Source organism: Daphnia carinata, chromosome 4 (genome assembly GCF_022539665.2).
Source record: "Daphnia carinata strain CSIRO-1 chromosome 4, CSIRO_AGI_Dcar_HiC_V3, whole genome shotgun sequence".
NCBI lineage: Eukaryota > Metazoa > Arthropoda > Branchiopoda > Diplostraca > Daphniidae > Daphnia > Daphnia carinata.
The window spans coordinates 3,379,978-3,403,340 of record NC_081334.1 but is presented as its reverse complement, the minus strand read 5'-3'; the positions used below and the strand labels follow the sequence as shown (position 1 = coordinate 3,403,340).

The following is a 23,363-nucleotide window of genomic DNA, read 5'->3' as shown; positions in this document are numbered from 1 at the left end:
GGGTAATTCGTTTCCTTTTGTTAATCGATGAATCTATTTCTATGCCATTATTTATAATTTGCAGAATATTTTTGGGATACCGAGTATAACGAATCTGCAAGGCTTTGTGCCAAGTTCGTTTATTGTTATCGTTATCGTCAAAACTGAACCTGGTATAAGAGCATTTTTCTATTTGTCATATTTAAATGCATCAAATAATTCTATTTGGAATACATAGGAACGATGTTTCGCTTTGCGCACAAAGCATTCCGAGCCAGGAACTCTTTATGACGCCAGAAACTTTTCATTTTGCTGGTGTGATGCGATGGACGTCAAACAGGTATTTTCTAGCAATCCGCATTTTGGTTTCATTAGTACAGACGATCTCGTCACACTGTCTTAAAGCATCTCGTTCTGCACCTTTTTTTTTGGTTTCCTTATTTTCGCTCCACGGTGTTGCCAAACGGTTTAGCCGCCATTTTGACTAAATGTAATTTAAAAAAAAAAAAAAAAATGCGCGTGAAGATCTTAATTTATTTGCTGGCAACACGGGTATGGTAATGAAACGTCGAATCGTCTTATTGGAGTGTTTTTTGGCGGTCCTTCAGTAATTGCTATTGTGTCACAGTGGACGGTACTAATTGTTTCGTGTGGGGACTTGTTTTGCTGCAGTCTTTGCAATATTTGCCATGCATGTACCTGAGCTTTGTGTAATATTAGTGTTATCTTCTTTTATTTGTTCTTTTTCGGTCTGCGTTCGATTGCAATTTAATATCTTTCTTTTATTTAGATGCCTGACTCATCAGGGACACCTAGCAACACGTGAAAGGTTGTTTCACACGTGGTCAAGCCGTTTTCGTCCTGCCCGCTACCCTCGACCAGAATCGCCAAAGCAACGTTCTTCCAGAACTTCAAACCAGGTAGGATCGAACAAACTATCACCTTACTCTCTGCACGCGATTGTCGTTATTTTTCGTTTGGAGATTTTTGTGAAATTGCCGAATTTTTTGAAGAATTAGGGGCAATTTTTTTCTTTCGTTCGAAAGCTTTCAATATTCACCGCTAGGGTTCGCTGTCGTTCAGTTTCGCGCCAAAATCTTTTCTACATTTTTATCGTTTAGGCCTCTTGTTTTGTATTTTTGATCTGGTGAAGTTCCTCTTTTGTTTGGGGAACTTCGTCGAGAGTTCCAAACGTTTCTTGTCGAGTACTGTTCAAATTTTGAAATCAATTTGACCTCAGGTGATTTAATGCAAATGGCTACAACTATCGTGGTCGTTTCTTTTTGAAGTTTTGTTTCAATCTCGTTCAGCTTGCTTAATCACTGGCAAAATGGCTGAACTAATTTGTTTTGCTAAAGAGGGGGGAGGTCTCGATCTTTGGTTAGTTGTGCAAATGGTGGGTGGTTTTTTTTTCATTTCATGGTTTGACCTTCAAGTGTAACACTAGATATTAGCCTGCGACCTAATGGGAGTTGGTCAATACAGTCTTATCCAATCCCACTTGAATCAACTTTTGATTTCTTTTTCCTTTTTTGCTAGTTGGTTATTAAAAATTTATGCTAGCTCTTTCACCCTATTTGAATAAGGGAGTTATATTTACCGATACACATTCTTGCATTGATTTTTAATTGAAAGGGTTTTTCAAATGACAGTTACGCACTTGAAAATCCCTGACAAACTAAAATTTTAAGAAACAAAATAATTGATTAACTTTTGCGTCCTTGAAACAGTTTAAATCACGTTTTTATTTTCTTGTTGTTGCGTATTGATGGAGTGATATTTGCTGGGCGACCCCGCCTTGTTATTGCTAGACAGTGACGTCACTCCATGGCTTTTTACGGCTGTTGAACGTGCGCGCAAAGGGGAGAGAAAGACCATCTGATTAGTTGGCGAATGCCATTCAGTTGCTCTTGTATTTTTTCGAAATCTTGTTTTTTTCTCTTTCGTTTTTGTTTGAAAAAAAAATGACGTCAACTTATCTCTTGGACTTTACGATGGATGTCTGATGATTGGATTACGAAAGGCGACAGGCTTTTTTGGATTGGATCGACTGCTAACTGCAGTGATTACTGGCTGTTCTTTTTGTTTCTCATTTGAAAATCGATTTTCTCCTATTTTTGGTGTGAAGGGATTTTTTCCTCGATTATCTTTTGATACTACTACTACAGTACTATCAAGGCCCTTGTGTACATATACTATTATACTATATTTACTCGCGCCGAACAGAAAGAAAAACAAAGAAATTTTTTTCTTCTTCTTTCTCTTCAAAATAGACATTTGAGATAGTCAACATCCATAAATGTGAATTGAGGGGAGTTAAGTGATGTGTGCGCTGGCGCTGCGTGTGGATTCCATCTAGTTTATACCACCGGTCTAAGAGTTCTCTTATCCAGATGTCACGATGAAGATAAGCTTGTTGAAATCTATACGACGCCGTTGGAATCTCGAGGCGCTTTCTTGTTTAGTTTTTTGTCTTCGAGAAACTGTATGCGACCTTTTTTCTCTTTTTTTTTTTTATGTAATAACATGTCGCGCGTGGTGCCTCCAAACGGGCGAAAGGAGAAGAAAAATGACCATGTCGAGTTCGGTCAATTCAAACGAGCTCGGGACAAGCTCATAAAGAAGCGCTTTAAATTGGAATGAGCGTGCGGAAAGCATTCTATCAGGCTTCTTTTTTTCTTTCTATTTTTTCTTGTTTTAAAAGGTTTTCGTGTTGCGCAGCTGCGCATATGCAAAACAATCTCTTGATCAATTGATGCGATGTTAGTTTTATTCATAGAGCACCCTCGTCTCTTGTTGTGGCCACTATTTTGAATGTTTTCAATTTAATGAAAATGTTCGGATTTTTCTTGTTCGCTTGTTGTCTATGATAGAGTTGTGTTCGATGACGTATCGTTATCGTTGGAGGCTTAATGAACGAGCTCATCTGAAGAAAAAAAGATGTTCGTGATGTAAAGATGCTGCATAATTGAATAGGGGAATTTCTTGTTGGGCTATTGCGTCCATGTTGATTTGTTATGTTGATCTTTTTTTTTTCGAAAGCCAAAGTATTTCGTGTCAATTAACTATTTAAAACAAGCAGTTTCCTGTGCTGTTGAAGTTGGTCACAATTTGTGCGAGGTCAATGGAATCCCTTGGATTTAAATTTTTTAAATGGATTTTGATGCCGAAATTCTCTTTTTTGCTGCTGGCCACAATTGGAAAATTCTAATTCAACAGCCAAATAGGAGGAAGAAGAAACCAACAAAAAAAAAAAAAAACAAAAAAACACAAGCGGTTGGCAATTTTTTGTTTGTAATTTTCTCGATCGAAATGTCTGCACTCTCTGCCTGTAAGTGGGAGATATCATAAAAAGCCAAAACAGACATTCCTTTTTATTTTTTCTATCTATATTTTTTTTTACGACCAAACAGGCCAATCTTAACAAATCACGATGGTTCTAATTTGATTAGAAAACGGGGCTCCTCTCGCATCTGGGCTGCCTCTTATTTTTCTTATGTAGAGCTGTCCCGATATAAACAAAAAAGGGACTACGGTCTAGAGAGACATATCCCAGAAAAAAAAAAATTTTTTTGAATGTTTTTTCTCCAGCGCTCCGGAGAGAGCGCGTTCCAGGTTTTCTTAACGATCCTCCGCTCGCGCTAGATGCAATTGCTTTTTTCCCCTTCTTCGAATCTCAGCTGCGAGCGTTACATTTCGGCCGGAAAATATTTTTAAAGATAGGAATGGTTTTGGTTTTTTTTTTATTTGGTGGGTAAAGGTGAAAAAGTTGGATTGGATGCTTTAAAACAAAGAGTTTATATGCGCTGTTCTAGATTTGAACGACGCATCAACGATATGACGGTCAGACATGCACGCACACTCCGAGTCTTAACTCACCTGGCACAGGTTCCGTTTGTCGTACGCCACTACACGTCGGTAAATAAAACAGTTATTTATTTGCTGATGTCGCCTTTATTCAAATTAGTATGCAAGGAAGCAAAACAAAAACATTAGCCAAAGTTTTGTTTTTGTTTTGCTTCGTTCGAGCCAATTGTCTTAATTATTCGATATGCTAAGGACCATTAAAACAATGTTTTCTTTTGGACGAGATCCAAAAGACACACATTCTAATCCCAAATTATTTTTTTTTTTATATTTTGAAATAACATTTTTCGTTGATATCGAATGAAAAAAAATCGCTTTAAAAAAAAAAACTTATCTCGTGTGTGTGTGTGTGTGTGTGGATCGTATTTCATATCGTTTTTGTTTCTTTCGAGTGGTATGGCGGGTTGGAATGATAATCGATGGGCTGCTTCAGTAGTGGAAGTAGTCGATAGTCATTTGTTTAGTTTTTTTTTTCTCTCTTTCTCGTCCAACACTGAAAGTTCGAGAAATGAAACAGACACTCTTATAGTAAATCTTTTCACACCTGTTGACTGGTTTGACTGCTGCTCCCCCTCTCTCTCAGACGCTAGAACGTGGGCAGCCTTTCCCCCTAAAAATATAAATTTTTTGTTTTTGCCCTACTTTGCATACGAACTAGCAGGGCAAAGAAAGATAATCTCGTACGCAACAACTTCCGAAAGGAATTCAATTATGTGCGCGAGCGCATTCCTCTCTAGATGTATACGTAATAGCCAATAGATAACGCCAGCGAAAAGCCAATCACACAAACACACCCACATATACAAGAAATGTTTTTTTGTTTTTTTTTCTTCCCTGAGCGTTGCCTGGATGATTGTGCGGGCTAAATATTTTTTTTTTTTCGAAAGGTGTGTATATATGAGACGATGTTGTGTGTGTACATGAATAGATCGTAAATTGCTTGGGGTCTCTGCTCTGTTTCGTTGGCTATCTCCCTTTTTTGATACAAGCCCCTGCTGTGGGATTCTTCTCAATTTTTTTTTTCTCTTGAAAATCAGAGGTCAGCACCGATTTCTCTGTCCGATTTATCGAAATCGATTCCGACTGATCTTGTTAAGATTTCTATTTTTTTCTCCCCTCTCTATTTCTGTGTGTGTGTGTTGTATTTTTCCACGAATCATTGGTCATTGAAAAAAAAGGAACATTTGGAATTGTGGTAGTCTCGGATGGCGGGGTGTACTAGAAAGAGATTCGGTAGATATGTTTGATCCCCGAATTTCGCGTTTGTAACGCTGCGATTGAACAGCTCAGCGTGTGTCCAATCAAATCCCCCTGTCTTTTTCAATTTCAATTTTTTTTCCCATCCAGAAGGGGGAAAAAAATGTAACTGAGCCGTGCGTGAATTAAAATAAAAAATAATAAATCGTGAAGAGAAGTTGTGCGACCATTTTGGCGGGTGACTGACGAAATTTGTGTCTTTTCTCCAGTTCCTTTTTTTTTTTTTTTTTTTTTTTTTTTTTTGCTTATCCACTTTTCTTTGATAATCTTGCCCCCGCATCTGGTCCAATGAAATGCCATTCAACTAAGCAAAGGCAAGAAGAAGACACGCGATATATACTATCCCCCCCCTTCTTCTTCTTTTTCCCGTTGAACTTTGATATCTTTGGAGTTGATATTTATATAGAAAGTCTTAAGAGAAAAGAGAAGAGACGTGTATCAGCAGCCGTAAATCCTTTTTCTTTTCTTTTTTTCCTACGGTGGTGCGGCTGGTTTTTGGGATTCCTACCAGCGAAAAAAAAAAAAAGACGGAGGGAATAAGTCAGTGCCTGGCCACACATTTATTCCCCCCCTTTGGCTTTCAACTCCTTTTTTTTTTCTTTCGTTTTTTTTTGTTTTTTTCTTGCCATGAATGATACGCTCCAGGTGAAGATGGCAACTGGTCACTGCCACTTCTTCACCCATTGGGTATATTTATATATTTCTTTTTTTTTTCTTAAAGAAAGAAAGAAGTTGATTATCAACACAAGCTTCGTTATCGCTTAGCGCGCGCTGGCCATAAACCCCGCAACTTAAAAGAAAAGAAAAGTTTTTTTTTTCGAGTGTATTTTTTTTTTTAATTTAAAGATAGCGTTTTCAAGATTATATATGATGTTGATTTGAAAAGAAAGAAAATGCCGACGAGATTTTATTTTTTTCAAATTTACATTGACGCATTTGCTGAAAATATTATTCGCTATCGTCATTTTTTTTTTTGTGATGTTAAATCTGAAATCAAATGTGAACAAATAAGGGAACATCAAAGGGAAAAAAAGGCGGTAGCGCGTGGACACGGTCGTTTTTTTTTTTTTTTCTCTTTTTCTTTTTGGCTTGACTTTGATGTTTTGTTAGACGCGGATAGATGTATACCTCCAGCAGGGACTACATCGACACGTTGTTCGTAGCTATTTTTCTAGTCAATTTCCTTCAGAGAACAAGCAATAGGGTCGAGTCAATCACCATAGGTAATCGATATTTTATGAAAAAAAAAGAACAACACACACGGGGAAAAATTTTTTGTAGTGGCATCGGCACTGTCGGAGGGCTACTCGTCTTATGTGTCTGTATTTCGCTGTGTAAGCAATCACCGATCAAGATCTTTTCCCTTTGTTTTTTTTTTTTTTAAAGAAAATAAGAACAAACGCCGACTGCGGCGTTGTGTGTACATTTCAAACAAACAAAAATTCAGAGCCACGTACGACAGGTTTTTTTTTTTCTTTTTCCCCTATGTAAAGAAGAGGGGTTGATTTATTCATTTTCTATTGATCCACGTATATATATATATAAAAGAGAAGCTGTGCTTTATAACTGCTATAGAACAACAACCCCCCCCCCCATTGATTGCTGAGTAACCTTTCTCTACTACCTGTTACTCTTTTTGGCTACTGCTGGTTTTTGTTTTTGTATATACCTGGTAGCTCGTGGAGGAGATGGTTATCGTCGCACTTGACTCTGCGCTGCAATCTTGTATTTGTATATATATATATATTTCGGAAGAAGAAGAAAAAAAACATTTTTTGGGGCCCCCCCTCTAAGCGTCATGATGAGCACGATTTTTTTTTTTTTTTTTTTTTCGTTATCAGAAGAGTTTTTTTTTTTTTTTAACTTGTGGATCACAAAAATTCGTGACTTAGTTCGTCTGCATTAAATGTGTTTTCTTCTCTTTTCGATCTGTGACTTGTATAACAAACAAAACATAAAAACAGCAGCAGGAGCTGTTGGTTTTTAACTCGTGGGGCCAGGTTTTTAAATATTAAAAATAGGGGGGAAGGGAATTGACATCACGCTGAGGTGCCAGAGTATAGTTAGAAAGGAGGGAAAAAAGGCTTCCGAATAATGTGTGAAAAACACATTCCACACGGAGCGACTGTGTGAAATGGAGTTGTGCTCAGATTTTTGAATATCGCAGGCAATTGTCGTATTCTGAATAAATTAAAAGAAAAAAAAAAGTATTTCTTATTTAAAAAAAAAAAAAAAAAAAAGAAATGCATTTTTTTTTTCACGAGAGTGGAGCTACTTGTTTCGACATGTTGAAGAAGAAGAAAAAAAAGAATGTTTTCGAAAAGGAAGATGAAGAGTGTCTGAAGTTGCTACTTCTAGCTGCTGGCGTGTTGATGGTTGAAACAAATCGAGAGACACACACTACACACTCTTTCCCATTCTTGTATAATATTTAAATATATATATATATAAGAGAAGCGAAGGGAGCGCGATGACGGTTTATATATGTATACCTCTTGGGCCCTCTTTTCTCGTTCTGTTTGAAAGCGTTTTGCTTTTGTTTTGTCTGCCGTCTTGTAGGCTTCTTTTATTATCGCCATGGCCTATCAAAACGTCGGAGAAGGAGACAAGCGCTTTATCCTGACAAGTGCCAAATGCATACATCAACTTCTTTTTTCTCTTTTTCTCAGCTGCTTCTTGAACTTTTGAGCAATCGAATCAATCTGGAAGATCTCATCGTGTTTTTATATATTTTTTTTTCTCTTCTTTCCACTTGTCTCGAGTGTTTTTTTTTTTTTTTTTTTTTTAAATAGAAACTCAAATAGGGAACGTGGGTCGAACCAAATTCCTCGTAGTCTCATTCAAAAAAATACATTTTTTTTTTCTTATTCAATTCATTCAATAAATTTGGTGATGGATATTTTTTCTATTGGAACGTTTTATTCGGAGGAAATTTCCTGGAAAATGACCCGCAGTAAATCAATTCGAATGATTATATCTGCGTCTCATTTTTTTCTTTTCTTTTTTGACTTTCCGCAGCAATTGCTCTCCTCATCAAACAAACTCAAATAAACACAAACGGGAGCCGTGACAGGGGTGTGTATGTCTCGATGTTGACTCGACATAAAAAAAAACAAAAAAAACATTCTTTTCTTTGTCTTTTCTCCGATAATTATAAGCAAAGATTTTTATTTATTTTTTTTGGAGGTCTGTGTGTTTTTGAAATTTTTATTTTTATTTTTTTTTTCTTGTTGTCGATGATTTTGAGGGAATGATCCAATCGGGCATGACTCTGCGGTCGGCATGAGCAGGGAAAGGAGGGGATTGTGTTTGGTTCCACTGAAATTGGAAAATCGAGTGATTAATTGGCAAGGAGGAGAAAAACACCAAAAAAATGTAATGCGTTTTGGTTTAAATAAAGTCGGGGTCGTCTAGTCCCTTTTTTGGGCACCTCTGTTTGCGTTGGCACAGTCATAAAACAGCCGTACGCGTAATCATCACGTGCCAATGACAATCGTACACGAATCGAATAAAACCTTTTCTTTTTTGATTTGTTCTTTTTCGTCAGAGATAACATCGTTTTCTCTGTAGATGCTGGAACAAATGGTCATAAAAAGCGTAACAGATAGGGATGGATGACGTACGTGTGTATTGGGTGTCGTTTGATCTCACGTTCCAACAGTTAAAAATAGAATCGCGGCGCCATTTTGAAAAAAAAAGAGGTTTCGTTATCTATCATTTTCTTTCGAAATACATTTGACTTTTTTTTGCCGTAATTTTTGAAAATGGAGAAACAGTTAATTAACCTTTTCTGTATTTTGCTTCTACCCTTTAAATTTTTGTTTTCATCCTCTGACTGGCGGTTATTGCGGCGGCGGCGCTATCTGTATCGTGTCATGTCGCAAGACGGACGAGATAGTAGCCTCCTTTTTTTTTTTTTTTTGCTATGATTCACATATTTTTTTTTATTTCTTTATTCCGGAGGCCATCAATAAAGAAAATAAAGTCTCGTTCCCTTTTTTTTTTTTTTTTTTTTTCTTTTGTTGTGTCTATTTAAAAAAATGAATCGAAACATCAAAAAAGAAAAAGAAAAAATGGAGATAGACCCGGCGGGTTATACGGGGCAATATCGCAGCGTCATCGACTGCACTATAAAAAGCTTACACACAATCATCATAATCATACCGAATCATCTCCGTATCGAGACAACCTTCTTTTCCGATTCGCTTTCATGAAAAAAAGAAAAAAAAGAAGTAAAATTTTTTGGGGTTTCTAAAATAGATCGGGCCGATACATTTGTATATGCCAACATACGTGTTCTGTACTATCGACCAGTGTGCGCACACACCGATCATCTTTAAACATTTTCTATTTTTTACCTCACGAATGTCTTCTTCAATTTTTTTTTGTATTTCAAACTTTCTTTTTTTTTTTTTTTTGGCTCGTGTGGGCTAAATAATGGACCCCCTATTTTTTTTTATTAAAAGAATTTTTAAATCCCTGGGATTTTTTTTTTCTTTGAATCTTCATTCTCATAAAAACACCTGTAAAGATTTTGGTTTAATTTTGTGGGTAGCCAAAAAGAGATGGTGCATGATGAAAGGCTCACGAGTGAACCATCATTCATGGAATGATGATAATGATGCTGGTTCAATGAGGATGCACCATGTCCCAGAGTTAAAGCTATTAACTGGGGGGGTCTCGGCGGAATACAGGTGTCCTCAAACGTCCACCTGTTTCTCCACATTTGCCACATTTTTAAAAGATTTTTGTTTGAATGGTCCAGTTGCGCGTCTCTTCTACTAAAGAAAATGTGTCCATCTTTAATGGAGTGGCAGTTTTGGCAGAGACAGGTGAACGTCGGTGAACGACACAATGTTGGCCATTCGATTTCAATAGTTTGGGAGATTTGAAAAATGCGATAAGTGTAACGTGTGAGGGCCCATCAAAAATGACGTATTATGACCAGCTCTTTCATGAAAAAAAAAAAAAAAGGTAAACAACAGACACTTAAACTTATTGCTCAACTCCGTTTTGCACGAAAATTCTTTTGTTCCCCCTTTTTTTTTTGCGTAACATTTTTATTTTTGCTCGTCAAACGAATGATTTATCTTTTAAACTTTTTATTATCCCAAACCGTCAAATGGGTGATTATTGGCACCGTGTCGTTTCATTCCTCCCACTTGTATTTTCTTCCTTCTTTTTGTCCCTTCACACACACACACACACACACAAGAAGACATTTTGATGTAGTGTGTGTGTGTGTGTGTGTGGAGGAGTACCCTGGGAGGGCCATCTCTCGTAAATGGGATACAATAGAAAACCAGCAAGGAAAAGAGAGTACGTTCCAGCAGAGCCATTGATTCTCTTCTATATGTACCTGCCTTTTTTTTTTTCTCTTCTTCTTGTTCCTATGGTCATTATTGTTGCCCACCGTGGGGGGATGCCTTTTACCAACAACAACAAAACGGTTCTGAGGATCCTGGAGAAAAAAAAAAAAAAAAAAAGTTGTCGTCTATATACTACCCCCAACCACCCACCCACCACGTCGCATCAGCAGTTTTTTGTTGTTGTTAAGGGGCATGTAGAAAGAAAAAAAAAGAGAAGGAATAGCTCCCCCCATCGTGTTCGTCCATGGAGGTCTTTTGCCCAGGTGACATTTGTCTCTTTTTTTTTCCTCTCCTGCGTTTTGTGAGTCAGTGAGTCCACTACACACAGATTTTTTTTTTTTTTTTTTTTTTGAGTGCTCGGGGTAGGTAAAGGAAAGGAAAAAAAAAAAAAGGTTTTTGTGACTCCAATATATCATCAAGTGCGGCTAATTTTACAGCCATCAGCACCTTTTTCTATGTGTGTGTGTATCTACTGAAGAGGTGGTGGGGGGGGGGCGTGTGTTATTACAATTTTCGAAGCGATAGAAAAGAATTCAGGTGACATGTTTTTCTTGTGTCTGCGGTTATAGCCCATAGATCTCATTTTTGTTGTATTTTCTTTTGGATCTTGAAAAAAGTCCACACCCATTTTTGACCATCGTGTGTGTGTGTGTGTGTACCTTTCTTCTTGTGATGGCCATCGACTACCGTTTCATTCATTTTTCTACGGGTGTTCGTTTGTTGCTGCAACATGAAAATTCATTTTGCATTTTTATTTTTTGAAGAAGACGACTATCATTTCGTTCCGTCAAAAGTGCAAGGTTGTCAATGTTTGGAACTTGGTTTGAAAATTCTTGTAGAGTCGAAAACGTTCATTTGTTACGTTGATTCTATTTTATCTTTTTAAATCATTTGCGTGACGACGTTGTAGGGTCCGATACGCATAAAAGGTCGTGATCGATTTTTTTAAGGGGGGGGGGAGATGGAATGTCCGCTTGTGTGTGTGTGTGTATGCGCAACTAATAGAACAGTCTGTTTTCATGTTTATCTAAACGTAATCGACGAAAAAAGTGTCTTTTTTCGTATGGCGTGCGCTTATCTTTTTCTTTATTTTCTGCTCCGCTGCGTCCCTCCTTACGTCGTGTGCAACGCTGTTTTTTTTTGTTTGTTTTGTTTTGTTTTGACCAAGTCTTTCGTCCGATTTACGAGGTCTACGGGCCAGTTTCTTTCTCTGTTTCAAAGAGAAAAGGTTATGCACATAAACATGGGCCAAATTTATTTTGGAACAAAAGGCCTCGTGTGTCGTCCGTCCTTGCGCTGCGCGTTTATCTTTTCGCTAGAAGGACACGTTTTTTTTGGGGGGGGGAGGGGGGAGAGGGTTTGGCTTAATTATTTTTTAATCCAACGGAAATGTTTTTTGTTTTTTAGTAATGGAAATAATCTGACGTGTGCGGTTGGACTATTTTGTTTTAGCTAAAAAAAAAAAAAATCCCGTTTGTTGTAGAATCTTTGATCTCAAAACTTTTGTTTTGTTCCATGTTCGTTTTCCTTATTTTTTATGGCTATTATAATGCACCGTCAATATAAATCGAGAAGAAAGGAATTAAGTCGTAAATCAGTCGGGGGAAAAAAAAATCAGATCTGATTATTGTGACTAGGGGAAAATGGTGATGAATACATTTCTCAAGTGAAACAAACGCGCGAATGGAACACCACGCGAGAGTTGAACGTATTTCTTTCCCGTTCTCTCTCTTTCTCGATTAAAATGATTATTTTCATGTTGTCTTATCCCGAAAATCCCGCGTGTTTTCTCGTCCCGACAAGTTTTTGCATCGCACGTCAAACGTTTTTCCAAATTTGGACTCGGCAGACATTCATGTTTTCCCTCCTTTCCATTTTCAAATAATAACATTTGACTTGTATCATCATTTCACCTACTTTGCAATTTCTAATTTTTTTTTTTTCCTCCGTGTTTTTTTTTGGGTTTTTTTTTTGTGAACTGACCGCCACCAGATGGCTTAACGAGATGATCTCATCAAAAACCATATGCGCTGCGGCCCGTGTTGCATTTTCTTATTTTTTTCTTTTAAATTCTCCTAACCACCACCAACTTCTTCTTCTTTTTTTTTTTTTTTTTTCTTTTAAAGATTCCTCCTCAACGAGAGAGAGAGAAAAAGAAAGATTTATCTGCGCTCGCGCTGTGTTTAGACAGGGGAGACAAGTCACAAATCACGTGACCGAAGCTTGTTTACTTTTTTTTCTTCCTTTTTTTTTCCCCACTGGCCTCGCTTCTGCTTTGCTTCTTATTTCTCCCAGATTTTTTTTTTTTTTTTAGTTTTTATTTAGATATATTTTCATATGTATCGCGTTATTTATCATCTTATAGGTAAAGGTGGTAACGCGATATCCCCCAACCGTCCTCCCCCCTCTGTCTTGCCTCCGTGCAGTCCTTTTTTGATTGTTAAAAACGTGCGTCCGTGTTTATATATATATATATTTTTATACACACAATCAACAGATATCCGCCCCTGTTGTCTTTTTAAAAGTGACAATGTTTGTCATTTAGAAAGAAAAAAAAAACGCTTTCTTTTTTTAAAAACCGAAAGAAAAAAAAAATGTTGAGAAAAACAGATGCGATAGTCGATTGTTATTATTATGCACACACACATCTATTAAGCCGAATTTGATGATTTTACGACATACTATTCTCTCTCTTTTTTTTTTTTTTTTTTATTTCGGTGCGGCGGCGGTTCTGGTTTTTTATCCCGCGGGACCGGTTTAAAATTCCCGCTCCAAAAAAGGGGAGATCTATTATTATTATTATTTTTTTCTTTTGAAGTATAAAGGAAATAAAAGATCGAAACATTTATTGGTAAAAAGGCAAAAGTGTGAAACGTGTCCGTCATCGATGCAAATGTCCCAAGCCTGGCGCTTAGATTACAACGTTGCCTGTGTAAGTCGCGAGACGCACGCAAACAGGTAGACGTTTTGGACGCGCGCATGCGCTCGGCAATGATGGATTCACAACTGATAAGACTCTGTAAGCTGTTCTCAATCAAGATCTGGTTTCTTTCCCGAGAAAATCAAAAAATCTCTTTCGTGCCTTGTTAGCCACTGATTTCAGAAAGTTCGTCTGCGGTTCGTTCGTTTTTGTCACCTTCCCCTCTTGTTTTTTCTTTCGCTCGATATTTTTTTCAACAAGGACATGGAACATATTCCTTTTTTTTTTTCCTGAATATTCGATGCTCGGATGATTTCATTGTGTGTGTTTTTTTCTTTTCTTTTTTTTTTTTTTTTTGGTTAAACAAAAGAGGCAAAAAGGGGCCGGATATGCACGGCCAAAAGAGGAGGATGGTACTCGACTTCGTGATTGGTCGGTCTTGACGTCAACGGAGGTATGTGCACACAGCGAGTTCTATCTCTTTTTTCAGTTTTAAAGGACCCTCCTCCATCGTTAGGGAAAAAAAAAAAAAAAGGTTCCGTCCCCAGGTGTTTGTGCCTGGTAAACCCAGAGGGCCTGTGTTAACTTCTCTTGACTCTCTCTCTTTCCCCGTGTGTGTGTGTGTGTGTGTGTGTGTACCCTTTTTCAGGGGGTTTTAAGACGAGTGGCTCAGGTGGTCGTACGAGTCATTCACAAGGTGAAGCTCTTGGTAGACACGTCGCGCACATTTCTTCTTCTTAGAAAAAGAAACGAGTTGTTATTTTTTTTGTTGTTTTGTTCGCAGTGCGTTCAACGAGAAAAACAGTGTGTTAACAAATTGTGCCCGTCACAAGTGACGTTTTTTTTTATTTTGACTTGTTGAGTTTTCATTTTGAAATCGTCGCTAAACAATTGACAATCGTGAAATTGTGAAACATCTGTTTTTCTTTTTTTTTTGCCGATTCTGCGTCTGCTCAAAAATGTCGGATTTTCAAGAGGTAACATATCGAATTTTCGGCCCGAAATATGAGAGGGGATTTAAAAAAAAAAAAAAAAATTAGTTAATTAATTATTCGTTAAAAAATTTTTTTTTTTTTGCGCGTAGATTTGGCAAGATATCGAAACGGTTTTGTTAGGATCTGCTCCGGCGGGAGCTCACGCCGTCAATGCGTCCGTTTACGGTAACCGCGAATTGAACGAACAGCATTGCGCGTATTCGAATGCGCCGACAGCCGCAACGGCCGCCTATTCGTCTCTAGAAAATCAGCAAACGCGCTCGTCTTCCGGCCCTTCCTCGCTGGCTGTGGAGGCTGCGTTCCAGCAGCATCCGTCGGCGGCCGCGCAACAGCAGTACAACGGCGAAACGATGGCCTACAATTATCACGGCCAACACTATCACCACCACCACCACCAGGCGGAGTGCGTCTCTTCCGCGGCTTCGTATCCGTTTTACAACTACCGGAAGGAAGGTGGCGGCGTGGCGATTCCATCCGCTGCTGGCGCCACTTCGGCATATCCGGTCATCAAACAGGAACTGCAAGACGTCGCGGCGACGGACAATTACACGGCCGTTGCCCATCATCAGCAGAATTATTTTCTTCATCCGCAGCGGATGGCCAATGCGAACGTCGCCAATCACCGCGTTCCAGCAACAGCAGCAGCAGCAGCAGCAGTTCAACAACAGAATTATTATTCGTATCACACGGCCGATGCCTCGTACAACGGGATGCAACAACAACAACATCAACAACAACACGGGGCTTATCATCAGGCGTATCATCCGCATCAGCAGGGTCAAATGTCGCCGCCGACGACTCCGGACAGCGTCTACGGCCACCAGCAAACGACGGCGTCCAATAATCGGCTGGCCCAACAGCAACAGACTCAAGTTTTGAACGGCGACGAATTTCAGCAGCACGCGCATTACTATCACCATCAGCAACAGACTCATTTGCATAACCAACAGCCGCAACAGCCAGCGATGCAGGGGCACATGCCGCGCCTCGTCCCGGCTCTCACGCCGCCGTCGTCTCCGCACTTGAAGGCGGCGCAAATGTCGTGCGCTCCGGTCGTTGCGGCCGGCGCGACGGTGCGACCCCGTCGCCGAAGGACTTGGGGCAAACGGAGGGTCATTATTCACACTTGCTCGCATTCCGGATGCGCCAAGACCTATACGAAATCGTCGCATCTCAAGGCCCATTTGAGGACGCACACGGGCGAGAAACCGTACCAGTGCTCGTGGAAGGGTTGCGGATGGAAATTCGCCCGCTCCGACGAATTGACCCGCCACTACCGCAAACATACGGGCGACCGGCCGTTCCAGTGCCGCCTCTGCGAGCGGGCCTTTTCGCGCTCCGACCATTTGGCCCTTCACATGAAGCGGCACATAAGCGTTTGAATTCTCGATTATGCGGTTTATATTTTCGATGCGTCTAGTCAAATTATTATTATTTTTTTTTCTTTTCCTTCTGTTTTTTTTTTTTTTAAATCTTTTTTAAAATCTTATATATCTTACTAATCATTTGAAATTATCTTTAATATTTTTTGATTGTGGACAAATTGACATTATTCAGGATTCGCGTCGATTTGATTTGTGTAACCCTGTTGTCGTAGAACAAATGTTTTCTACCTATCGTCTAGGGATCCGCACGTTTTTCTTTCTGTAGGCCTACAAGACTATTAGACTATTTTTTCTTTTCATTTTCGATTTTTAAAAAGACAAAAAAAAAAAATCATTATTTTCTCGTGTATGCAAATATTTTTTTCATCAAAAGAAAAAAAAAAATAGGCCATTTTGAATGATCGTATTTTTTTATGACAAAAATATCCGTCGTTAAACGCACGTTTTCATTTCGTTCTTTTAAACGCGATGGAATTTATTTGTTGCATTCCCCGATTTCTGTTTCTGATGATGTTCTGGTTGTGCCTGCTGCTGCCTCTTTTTATTATTATCAAATAAGAATTGTTTAATTTGAAGAAAACAAATTGATTTCTCCATGTCGCCTCTATTGCTGTACAGTTTTTATTTCCATCAGAATGCTACATTACAAAAAGACAAGAAAACAAAAATGGAATGAGATCCCAACAATTGAAAAAAAGTTTTTACCTGTTGACTCCTTTTTAAAAAGGAAACCACTTGACTCGTCTGGTTCTGTCTGGAAAGCGTCCACACAGTAGTAGCCAATTAACCTGTTGATAAATTGAAGGGGGGTCGACTGGTTGTAGCAAAAAAGGGGTTGAAGAAAAGAAGCAAAAAGGAGATGATCGATTTTTATTTTTATTTTTATTTTTTTTAAATGGCCGTCAAACATTCAAAGAGAGATGACCATCTTTTGATGTCTACATGGTACGTGACTCTCTGTGCCCCCACTTTTTTTTTCCCCCCCCCCCCCCCACAGCCAGCAGGTTTTTCTTTCCTTGTGACAGTTCCAGTCTCTTCTGAAACAACCAGATTCGTTTTGGACACACACGGATGTCTGAATGTGCGATTCTGTTGTGTTTGTTTATTATCGTGACCTTTCGAGTTTTCTATTGATTAGAACGAACCCTGCATAGAAGGAAACGGGGGTGGGGGGGGGGGGGGGGGGCGGGGGAGAGAGATGAAGTCCGTTTTTATACACACTCGGTTTAAAATTAAAAAGAGCAGAGGGGGTGAGGGGTGAGGAGAAGAGTTCCAGAGGTGCAAATGGACTTGAGGGGTGGTCCGGCTCTTGTGTGGAACTGTATCCGTTAGTGAAAATGTTTGTATACGTGACGGCTTTGACAATGGCCGGCCATTTGGGCCATCGTCTCGCCACTTTTGGCGGATGTCTGTGTCTCTTTCCATTTGTTTTTTTTTTTTTTTTTTTTTTTTCCTACCATTTTTTCTCGTTCCTTTTTTTTTTTTTTTTTTTTTTTTTCTTTTAAAGAAAACGATTCATTTGAAATTTTCCTATCGAATCCCCTTGAATTCAGTTCGAAGCTGACACGAAAATGATGAGACGTTGAGGGGTCATTAACGAAGTGGTTTTTTTCTTTCCCCCCTCTAAATTAAGAAGATTATGCCTCTGAAAGATAAAATGCTATAATGTCTGCACGTCAATGTCTTTTTGGATCGGTATAGACGTTAATAGAAAGGAAAATGATGAAAGATATTTTTTTTTTCTTCAAAAAACCGTGTTCATTTCTCATCATCGATATATCGTTTGTTGCATTATGATTATAGGGGACGGACTCTCCTATCATTTAATGAGGAGTCAATGATGAAGAAGACCCGTTTTTGTTAAATATTTCCTTTTATGGACATATTTTTTTTTATTTTTTTTTTTTTATCTTGAATTCCCTTTCGTTTGCCGTCGTAGGCCTACGTCGATTGTTTCTAACTCCACTTGGTTTTTTTGTTTTAACATTCGCGCGCTACTTGAAATTCATTTGTCATTTTCTCAACTTGGAAATTTGGTGTTGATCTTATTTGTTTTCTAAAACGGAAAAAAGAATGGGAGTTGGGACGCGTTTGAAGAAGAAGAATCTTCTTTGTGGTGACAGTTTAGATGTCGTTTTCTTTTCTCTCTCTCTCTCTCTGTCTCTTTGCATTTTCGAGTGGACGGATAGAGCAAAGAATAAAAAAGAAATACGTTTGTGTAACTTGGGCATTGACTAATCGACTCGGGCTTCCCGGTTTTTCTTGTGTGTGTGTGTGTGTGTGTGTGTGTGCCCCACTATCATTAATTTTCTAACGTAGAAGCGTCTCCCCCCCTTTTTCGTGAAGGCTCTTCTGCCGCTGACGCACCAACTCGTCGCAAACACGCAACCGAGGGCCTCTCTTTTTCTTTTTTTTTTTTTTTTTTTTTACGTAGGTGTTGGAACAAGAAAGAATCACCTTTTTTCTTTTTATTTTGCGCTCTCAACGAGTTATTTATTTATTTATTTTTTTTTAGATGCTCGAGGCCTGAGAAAAAAAAGAGCCATCCATTTGAATGGTGGTGGTATGTTTTTCTTTGAAGAAAAAAAAAAAAAAAGAGAGAGAGAACTAGATGCGTTTGTAATTCGAAAAGAATTACAGGTGCGCTTTTTAGCACTGGAACGTTTTGTGTATCTTTCGGCCCATCACCGACGGTTCGGTGTGTACCAACACTTTGAGCCTCGTTTGCCAAACGCTAAACAAATCACACGTAGTCTCTATCTGCATTCAATTTTGACCCGGAAAAATTGGGGGGGGGGGGGGGGGGGATTTAGAAGCCAAAAAAAAAAAAAAAAAAAGGTATTGGAAACGATTTGAATTTGTTTTGTTTGAATTTTCGAAGAAGAACGTGAAGAATGTCGAGGATAGGCCCATCGATATGTTGATTTTGGTGTGTTGACTGGAGAACGTTTTGTGAGGGGGGGGGGGGCAGGAGGAGGTAGGAAGAAATTAGTTGAGTGTTTTGCTTGTGCAGGGAGCCAAGTCAAATATCTTGTTGGAACATTCTGTTATTTAGACGTTCCGGGACACACCGAGGTAAAAAAAAAAAAAAAAGAAAAAAGAAGAAGAGAGGATTGGAATGTGTTCTTCAAATATATTGACTTGTGGTTATACCCAATAAGCTTAAACACTGTGAAACGCGATACTCTGGAACATCGTTTTGTATTTGATTTTCTTTCTCCAAGTTGGAAAGAGGCTCCATGAACATTTATTGACTTGTATGACTTGTAGCAGCTCTCTCTCCCTCTCTATCGCTGTACAGGCCTATATTTCTTTTTTAATATATAAATTCATTTCAAACTTAGTGCACTTTTGAGCGGGGGGGGGGGGGGGGGAGATCGTTTCCGGCCAACAAGTTTGTGACCGGTCCATCGATGCCACGGATGATGATATCCTCCCTTTTTTTTTTTTTTTTTTTTCTTTCTTGTAGATATAGACACCTCTTGTCTTGCCCTCTTAAAAGGCCTTTTTTACGTTTGACCTTTTTTTTTTTTCTTTGGCCCTTGGTGACAAAAGAGAACCTCAAATGTCGGAACAGAAGAGTAGGAACGTGACTCGAAGACGGTATGGCGCATTTGAATTTTTATTTAAAAGAAAGAAAAAAAAAGAATCTTCTATTCAAATATCCCCCAACTATTGAGGCAATCCCATAGCATCTTGTAGTCTCGTATTGAACTATCTTTCCTGAAATTTTAAAGACAATGTTGAGGTTTTCTTTTAAACCTCCCGAATGCGATGGCGATAAATCAACTCTTAAAAAAAAATAAAGAATCCCGAAAATCTTAACAAAATAAAGCGTATTTAGCCACATCTTTTTTTTTTTTTTTTTTTTTTTGGAATGAAAATTCTATTGGCTTATTGGCTTTACGGTATAGGTCATGGGACTTGGTGGCCATCTTGTGTGGTGATGCTGACTTTTATCTTATGACGACACGCTCGACCGAAAGAGAAAAACAAAACAAAAAAAAAAAAAAAAAAAGAAAAGAAAAATCCTTTTGTTTTGTTTGAAAGAAGAGGATTTTTTTTTTTTTTTTTTTTTTTTAAACCGGTCGGCCGGTGCTTGTATCGCGCGCGTGACACGACAAAACAATCGAAGGCGACATCATCATCATCACCTGCGGACCCCGATAGGTATACACGGGACAGTGCGGGATTATTTTTTTTTGGAGAGAGAGAGAGAGAGAGAGACGAAAGGTTTGGGGACCTTTTATCGATAAAGAAAGAAAAGAGGGGGGGGGGGATAGTGTCATTTTCAGGCACTTTGACGACGACTTCTTTCTCTCACTAGACAATTATTATTATTTTTGTGTGTGTGACTTTTTACTGCCCACTCTGGCGGCGCTCGTAAAAAGCGTTGTGACAACGGCAGGGGAAAGGTGGGGAGGAGATAGTACATTGAAAAAAAAAAAAAAAAAAAAAAAAAAAGAGAAGAGATTTTATTTTATTTTTATTTTTTTTAAGAAGAAGAATCGAAACAGGTTCATCAAAGAATCCGAGTAGTTTGATGACTTTAACAATTGCGTTTGGGCGGGCAGCACGTGCCTACCGGATTATTCAATTTTTTTTTTTTTTTTTTTTTTAATTCGAGAATACAATCGATTTCTAATCGTAACGAAAAATGGCTGTTTAAAGTCCTTTTTTTTCCGATTGGGCGAGAATGTTTTCTCATATCGGGGGTAGGGTGGGGGGGGGGAGTTTAGGCGAGTTAGAGCTATTTTGAACAACTGGTTTTCGTTTGACGACTTGGTGTCCTGATTAATGACGCACGAAAAAAAAAAGAAAAAAAAAAATCAAACAACAGTCCGTGAATAAATAATAATAACATTTGTACTTTTCTGAGTCATTTGAAACAGAAAAAAGAAAAGGGAAACGTGCGCTGATTCGCCATCGTCCCGACAAATGAGGTTTTTTGATTTGATTTTTTCTAGGACTCTCCAAAAAAAAGAAAAAAAAAACAAAAAAACATTCTGCGTGTAACGTAAAAACGCCCTTATTCCCTATTTATAAATCATTTGCATTTGAAACAAAAAAAAAAAAAACAACGAAAATATGTATTCCACTCGAATTTTCGTTTTTAACGGTGACTGTCTTTTTTTTTCCGTTCTTGTTGTTGATAGGCATATTGAAAATAGGCTCTTTTAAGAGCTTTGTGTATTCGAAGAAAAATGATTGGGGACGTTGATTTTTTTTTTTTTTTTTTTTTTTTTTGAAATAAAGAAAAACAAGGGCCCGTTACTTGATTCCTTCTAATTGGGCGATATCGTGTCGTTTCGGCCCCTTCCATATTTATGAGCACCTTCTCTCTCTTTCTCTCGCTCTCCTTTATTTGGAGTGTGAACAAAATGATTTCTTCAATCGGGGGGGGGGGGGACTGTGATAAATATTTTTCTTGTTGTCCATTGATTTCTCTTTCAAAGGCAAAAAAAAAAAAAAAAGAAATGACCGTATTTAGATTTGTTTTCTTGTAATAGAAAAAAAAAAATTGTTTTAAAAACGAAGGAAAACAAATCGGGTGATGCTGATGGATTGACTCCGTGCTCGTTTGACCGCTCCATATAAAACGCAACTCTATTGTTGTTTTTTTTTTTTTTTTTCTTTTCTCACACGAGAAAGACGTTTTTTTGGGGTTGGGGGTAGGTGAATCATCCGGACGAGTTGTTCTATAATTGGTAATTCGAACGAAAGGACAATTTATAATCGACTGGTATCGGAGCGAGAAAACCAACTTGTTTCTGTTTGCCTCTTTTACATTCTAATTACATTTTCTTGCTCGAAAAGATTTTCCTCCACAAAATGTTCCAGGACGCTTTAAAAAAAAAAAAATAAAATAAAAAAATAAAAATAAAACCCGAAATTCCATTTGTCCAGAGTCACGTTTCAAATCTTCGAGTTTGGGAGTTGTATAAACAAACATCCGATGGCGAGTGTAGGTGTTGGAAAAAACGTCAGGACGCGGGGCATAGTGTTCGTCTATTTATTTTCTAGCGCTCTAGATTTGCATCGTTTCACCGCGGGCGTCCTTCTTTTTTTTTTTTTTTTTTTTTTTTTTTTTCCTTCTTGTTCAGTGCGTCGGACTTTTAGAAGAAGAGGAGAGAAACAATGGGAGCTTCATTACTCATGCAAGTCGCATTTCAATAAACACACGTAACACAGCACAGCAGCAGACCACAGGAAAACATTTGTTTTTGTTTTTCTATTTTTATTTTTGTATTTACGCGGCGCGCATAATGATCGACACATTTCGTTTCTTAGCCGCCTATATTTTTTTTTTTATTTATTTATTTATTTATTTTTTTTTTTTGCTCTCCTTTTTATTTCAATTCATTTTCCATAATTCCGTATTCAAAATAGAGGAAAACCCTGTGTTCCTTCTATTCCGTTATCGCGTTCGCGTCAAGCAGCGCCCGTGCGGGGATTCTGCTAAACGCGTCCAACCAAGTTTTCCTCATATCTGAAAAAAAAAAAAAAAAAAAAAAAAAAAATCTATTTGTGATATTCATCGAAAGATTGATACCGTTTGATTGGACTGCATTCATCTTCATCACGTTCGTTTTGATAAGCCAATGGCGGCATTTTCGAGTTGCGTTCAGTTAACGTTTCGCTCCATCATATCGAAGATGATTTGGCCTTATAATCTATCACTATTTTCTTTCTCTCCGACAGCTGGAGACCATTAGAAATGGGGGGGGGGGGGGGAAAGAGAGAGAGAGAGAGAGAGAGTAAAGGTAAAAGAAAACAAAAGGTGACGCCAAGATTCCATATACATTTATTCCATTTTTTGTGTGTGTGATTGTTTCTTTTATATGTACGTTTTTTTTTGTTTTTTTTTTCAAATGTTACAACTCACCGAGTCACGTTCACAGTTGTGTTGAACGACTCGTTTTTTTTTTTTTTTTTTGGTGAGTGCGTCTTCGACAGCGGGAGCTTTTTTTTTTTTTTTTTTTTTTCAATGGCTCGTGTCGCGCTTCATATTTTTTTTTTTTTTTTTAAACGTTACAAGTAGATACAAGCAATACTGTATTTCGTCATAAATATTCTGTTTGCCTGTTATCTCTGTCTGGAATCATTTGCATGGAAATCCATCTCCATCTAAGAAACAAAAAAAGAAAAAAAAGAAAAAAAAAATATCATCCGGCCATCCATTTTCAAAGATTGAGACGGATCGTTTTTTTTTTTTTTCTTTCTTTCTTTCTTGAGAAGTTTGAAACAAAAAAAGAAAAAAGGGAATGGACCATAAATGTATAGCGTCTAAAGAGAAATAACAAAACAAAAAAGTGGGGGGGGGGGGACTTGAAAATGTGTGGAAACCGGAATTGATAAAAACCTCGAAAACAAATTCACTGTTTTCGATTGGCCGTGTTTGGTCTTATCGTTGCGTATTATTAGGATTGATGAAACTTTGATGTCGCGCGCATCAAATTAAAAAAACAAAACAAAAAAAAAATGTATATTCTCTTTTGGTACATTTTGACTAATAAACTCCTTGGAACACAAATAATCTGATGGGCAGCTCCACCCCAGCTGGCCATCTTTCATTTGGATTGAATTAGGA

The 23,363-nt window shown here is 38.1% G+C and overlaps 1 protein-coding gene across 2 annotated transcripts; it reads left to right on the top strand.

The window, feature by feature from the left end:
• Positions 1–227: 227 nt before the first annotated feature.
• LOC130694914 (dendritic arbor reduction protein 1-like) lies at positions 228–16,424 on the top strand. 2 transcript variants are annotated; one of them, XM_057518035.2, is made up of 3 exons: positions 228–319; positions 770–899; positions 14,477–16,424. In XM_057518035.2, exons 1-3 carry the CDS (start codon positions 267–269, stop codon positions 15,767–15,769), a joined length of 1,476 nt encoding a protein of 491 aa, XP_057374018.1. In that variant the 5' UTR covers positions 228–266; the 3' UTR covers positions 15,770–16,424. The 2 variants fall into 2 exon arrangements, with proteins under 2 accessions (XP_057374018.1, XP_057374019.1); XM_057518036.2 differs by lacking the exons at positions 228–319; positions 770–899 and adding an exon at positions 14,079–14,369.
• The last annotated feature ends 6,939 nt before the right edge of the window (positions 16,425–23,363 follow it).